The sequence below is a fragment of the Blastocystis sp. subtype 4 genome (genome assembly GCF_000743755.1).
Source record: "Blastocystis sp. subtype 4 strain WR1 chromosome Unknown seqid_0461, whole genome shotgun sequence".
Classification (NCBI taxonomy): domain Eukaryota; class Bigyra; order Opalinata; family Blastocystidae; genus Blastocystis; species Blastocystis sp. subtype 4.
The window spans coordinates 1-4,503 of NW_014569086.1; the positions used below are offsets into that span (position 1 = coordinate 1).

Sequence of the window (4,503 nt, forward strand, 5' to 3'; positions counted from 1 at the left end):
CTTATTGGCCTGAGGAATGGACCAATTCTGTGTCACCTTGGATGAAGTTGTTCCAGAATGCTAGAGAGTGGTGTATCAATCACTGAAGTTGATTATGGTCTGTTTACGGACTTGTTTGTTGATTACTTCTTTCAAAGTCCTGATTTGAGACATGGAAACAAACACCTAATTTCACCAGAGCAAACTTTCGATTCTTCTTGCCAACAGAAACAGGCAATAAGCATGAATCAATTAGATCTTTGTTAGTTACAATATATGTTGGTTGTGATATAACATGACCATTTAGTCGGACACCGCCTCCTTGTACTAATCGTTTTGCAGCTTCTATTCTTTACTCTCTTCCTTTCCTACATACTTTTGCTATCAGCAAAATTCAGAGTGACGAGATAATCCGTTATCGATTTCCCACTCATCATTGTAGCATCAAGAACTTCCAGTGGCAATTCATCCATGATGTCACGAATCATGTCCTCTTTCAACTCCTCCTGAGTTCCATACAAAACATCAGCACAACGCTTTGCCTTTTGCAGATCTTCAGCAGAGCGAGTTGAGAGGAAAAGTTCCTCTAGGAGAACACAAATTTGGTTACACCTACCTGCAAGAATCTGCTGAGCTTCTCGCTTTTCTGGGTGTTTGGCATGTTCCATCATAATCTCGTCAATAGTTGCTTCTGGAAGGTCTGTTAGGACGCGAAGAAGTTGAACCACATCAGCATCTTCGACTCGAAGGAAGAATTGGTAATAGTCATTCTATACATCACAATAAAGGGGAATAAGCAACATTTGAAGTTCTTGATTTGTTAATCCAAATTGCATTTCCTTCGCTCTTCCCAAACTTCTGACCATGCTTGTTTGTCAACAGCTGAACGGTTAAACCATGAACTGCTTGATTGGACACTTGTTTCACATAATCAATTCCTGAAGTGATATTTCCCCACTGATCACTTCCTCCTATTTGACACATGCAACCATATTTCTGATTCAAATGAAAGTAGTCATAAGACTGCATACACTGATACGAAAACTCCGCAAAGCTCATGCTATTCTCTGAATTGATACGCCTCTGGACACTATCTTTCATCAACATCGTTTGAACCCTCATATTCCTACAGATCATTTCCTCCTCCTAACTTTACTTTCCAACATCTCGAAGGAATTGAATCATACTCATATCTTTATACCAATCATAATTGTTCACAAATATGAGGTTTTCATCCCCTGAACTTTCTAAGACTCGTTCTATATCCTTTCGAATCTCAGCAACATTCATTTGAACTGCTTCAAAACTCAGAACATCTCGTTCTTTGACTTTGAAACTTGGATCACCGATCAAAGCAGTTGCTCCACCAATCTAGAACATATTATGAGTTTCTCACATACATACAAGCGCAATAGATCGTATTCCACTTTTGTAGAACTGTTTCAACACTCGACATGCAATTAGATGACCAATATGCAGCCCTTTGGCGGTAGGATCGACTCCAAGATAAATGGATTGTTGTGGAGTGATTAATTTCAACGCCTCCTCAATCAACTGTGATGACTGATATATAAGACCCCGATTCCTCAGGTAGTGAAATGCCTGCATTAGCAAGTCAGAATTCAAACAAATAAGAGAAATAAAGAAACAAAAGAAATCAATTCCAGTACACTTAGTCTATCTAGGCATTCTGTAACTGTTTAAAACGGTTCTTTACTTGGTTTCCGGTGCGATTAATCATCTAAGTTTAATCTCCTCACCAGATTTTCTACCCGACCAATAGAAGACCATTTCGAACCTATCTCCCTATACTGTCTTAAAATCAACTCGTCATCTTCCTTGGTAAAGGCCCTGTAGATTCATTCTCATATCTCTTTCTTACGATTTGTTGACGTTCGGACTCAGTACCTCGTCCCAATGAGCACGACATTTCTCACACTGGCGAGTTCGTACAAAGCGAGCCACCTGCTTCCAGTCAGTGATTCCGTCTGTATTTGTATACAATTTAACAGCTTCTCGTAGTCGTTCGTTCTCATCGTCTTTCCACTGTCCTTTCGTTTCGACATTTAAACACCGTCTCCATCGCTGTTGGCACTGATTAGCATTTCGACCAGGAATAACTATGTATCACCTTCATTCTCTCCAGGTACATGCGGCAATGTTTTTCCAGTTGCAATCTCCTAATTGTTTTACAACTTCTGTTAATTTCATATCCTCTTCCTTTGTCCATTTCTGCGCTTTCTTCCGGGAATCACCATTGTGACGGTTAGGTGTTTTTCCCACAGAAACTGGAATTGAATACTGTTCTGACTGAGATTTCCATGCAGACCCGCTAACTGAACTAGAGATACAATCTGACTTGGCTTCACTTAATACATAAGAAGATGTGAGCTCTGAAGACATAACACTGGATCCACCGTCCAACCGGAGTTTTGTGGAGTCATTCGAGACTTGGATATCCTGGAACACCGGAGGTTCCCCCCCAGTCGATGAGGGTCCAAAATTAGGAGGGGTCTGCACCAGAGGAAGTGCAAAGGGCTGAGGTGGTGCCTGAGCTAGAGAAGAATTATAAGGCTGAGGAGATACTGTGAAGAAAGATTCATTCGTATTGTACATACCAATCTCAGCTACAAATGAAATTGACAATATAAAATAACTCGAATAAGGTGATAATGAGTTTGATGAGAAATTAGACAATACTAACAATTGATTACTACCATTGATAGGATGAGAGAAAGTTCCTTCATTCAATGAACTCATTTCATGGCTACCGTTAAGAGAGATCATATCAGCTAGAATGAACCTTCATCACTAATCCTACGAATCAACTCGAAATTCATCTCTCCAAAAGATGGAGAATAAGAGGGAAACAATGAAAAATCCATCGGATAGTCTGAATTCTTGGATGTAAGAGAGAAAGATAATTACTGTACCTGTCTTACGAAATTATCACGCTTCATGGTTGGGTTCATTCCCTGAGGTGGATCAGGACGCTTGTAATCTGGTAGTACATTACTGCTAGTCATTCAATATCCAGATTTCTACGTTGTTTCGAAGCTATTAAATAAGATCCCCCTACTATCCATGGGAAACAGTTGAGAAGTACGGAAAAAACTACCTGAAAGTCGCAAACTCATAGTTGGGTTGAATGTCTTTAACTTAGGACTCATTAGGTTAGAAATACACTTTGCCCACTAGAAGATGCACAACTAGAAGACTCTTCCTTGGAGAACACATCTTGGTCTGAATATATACTTGCTACAGAGTTAAGAGAAAATAGGAAACAAACGTATTCTGTCACCTAACGATGTTAGAGAAAGTAAATTCTTACTAGATTGCCTCATTAAATCACCTTCTAAGCCTGATTGAGACAGTCCATTTGCATGGAAAGGATGCAAGTTTATTTTCCCTGTAGGATCCATATCTAGATTATTACAGTAATAGGCAAATCGAAAACTTCCATCTAGTTCGTGCGATATATTCAATGTGTCATTTCCAAACATGTTCCCGGCTACAAAGGTCTAGGAGATCGAAACGAGGGGTTAAGATGCGAACACTGATGAAGTAGAGTGATCTCACAGAAGGATTGATATTCCGCGGTTTTTCATACTCTACAGAATGGTTTCCAATGTATGGTATGTAGTTGCAACGTTTATTCTTTTGCATCAGATGCAATAATAGGGACCTATATAATCCATAAAGGCTTGATTAAGCCGCTATAGTTGATAGAAATGTGAATCCATGATTATCAATATTCTGCGGATTGACCGTACATTTGTCATTCATTATTCTTAAGAAATGGAGATCTGATAAATTCCTTAATCGAATTGTTTCCTTATTTACAAACACAGCTTACGTCAAAGGCTTGATCACTCTCATATCAAAGAATCACCGAAGTCGTTCTTTATCCTTTTGTATAACCATTCTTGTGATTCTTGGCTTTTATTGACACATGAGATTATTGTATCGACACACCATTGATTGGAGTTATCTGGGTAGGATAAATACCTTCTTCGATAGCAAAGAATAAAAGTAATCCCCAGTTCTAATTAGATTCACAAAGACATTTGTATCTCTGTGCCATTATCGATTTCTTTATGGTATTAATTATTAGTTGTGCTGCTGATGGTATATGGCCGATAACAAATCCAAATGAGACTGTGATCCTCCCATGTTCTGAAATGGGTAGGTATGTTGGAAATATGTATCGAACATGCATTTCTGGAAATCAGGGAATAGAGTGGGGCCCAATTGATGATTCCCATTGTCATTCTCTAGGTCAACTGGTTTGCATTGTTTTAATCATTCTTTTATGCTGTGGATTGATCGTTTTTAGTATTCGACAGCATAGGAAACGAGGAACCAAAACTCTTCCCTCAAAGACTGTTGAAGATAGTAGTTTGCTATAGTATTATAAATCTGATGTTTCTTGAATTGAAATCAAGTACTGGTGAGGATTTGAAAACCCCGAGCATTTTACCATGTTTCCAATTGAAGTTTTGTAAAATTGTTATATTCTATATA

The 4,503-nt window shown here is 38.7% G+C and overlaps 1 protein-coding gene across 1 annotated transcript; it reads right to left on the bottom strand.

Annotated features, from left to right (window-relative positions):
- Positions 1-103: 103 nt before the first annotated feature.
- Positions 104-1,587, bottom strand: JH06_4866 (tyrosyl-tRNA synthetase; the record flags this gene model as incomplete). The annotated part of the gene is made up of 6 exons (XM_014669620.1): positions 104-324; positions 356-565; positions 596-749; positions 781-1,105; positions 1,136-1,350; positions 1,384-1,587. 6 exons carry the CDS (start codon positions 1,585-1,587, stop codon positions 104-106), a joined length of 1,329 nt encoding a protein of 442 aa, XP_014525106.1.
- Between the last annotated feature and the right edge of the window lie 2,916 nt (positions 1,588-4,503).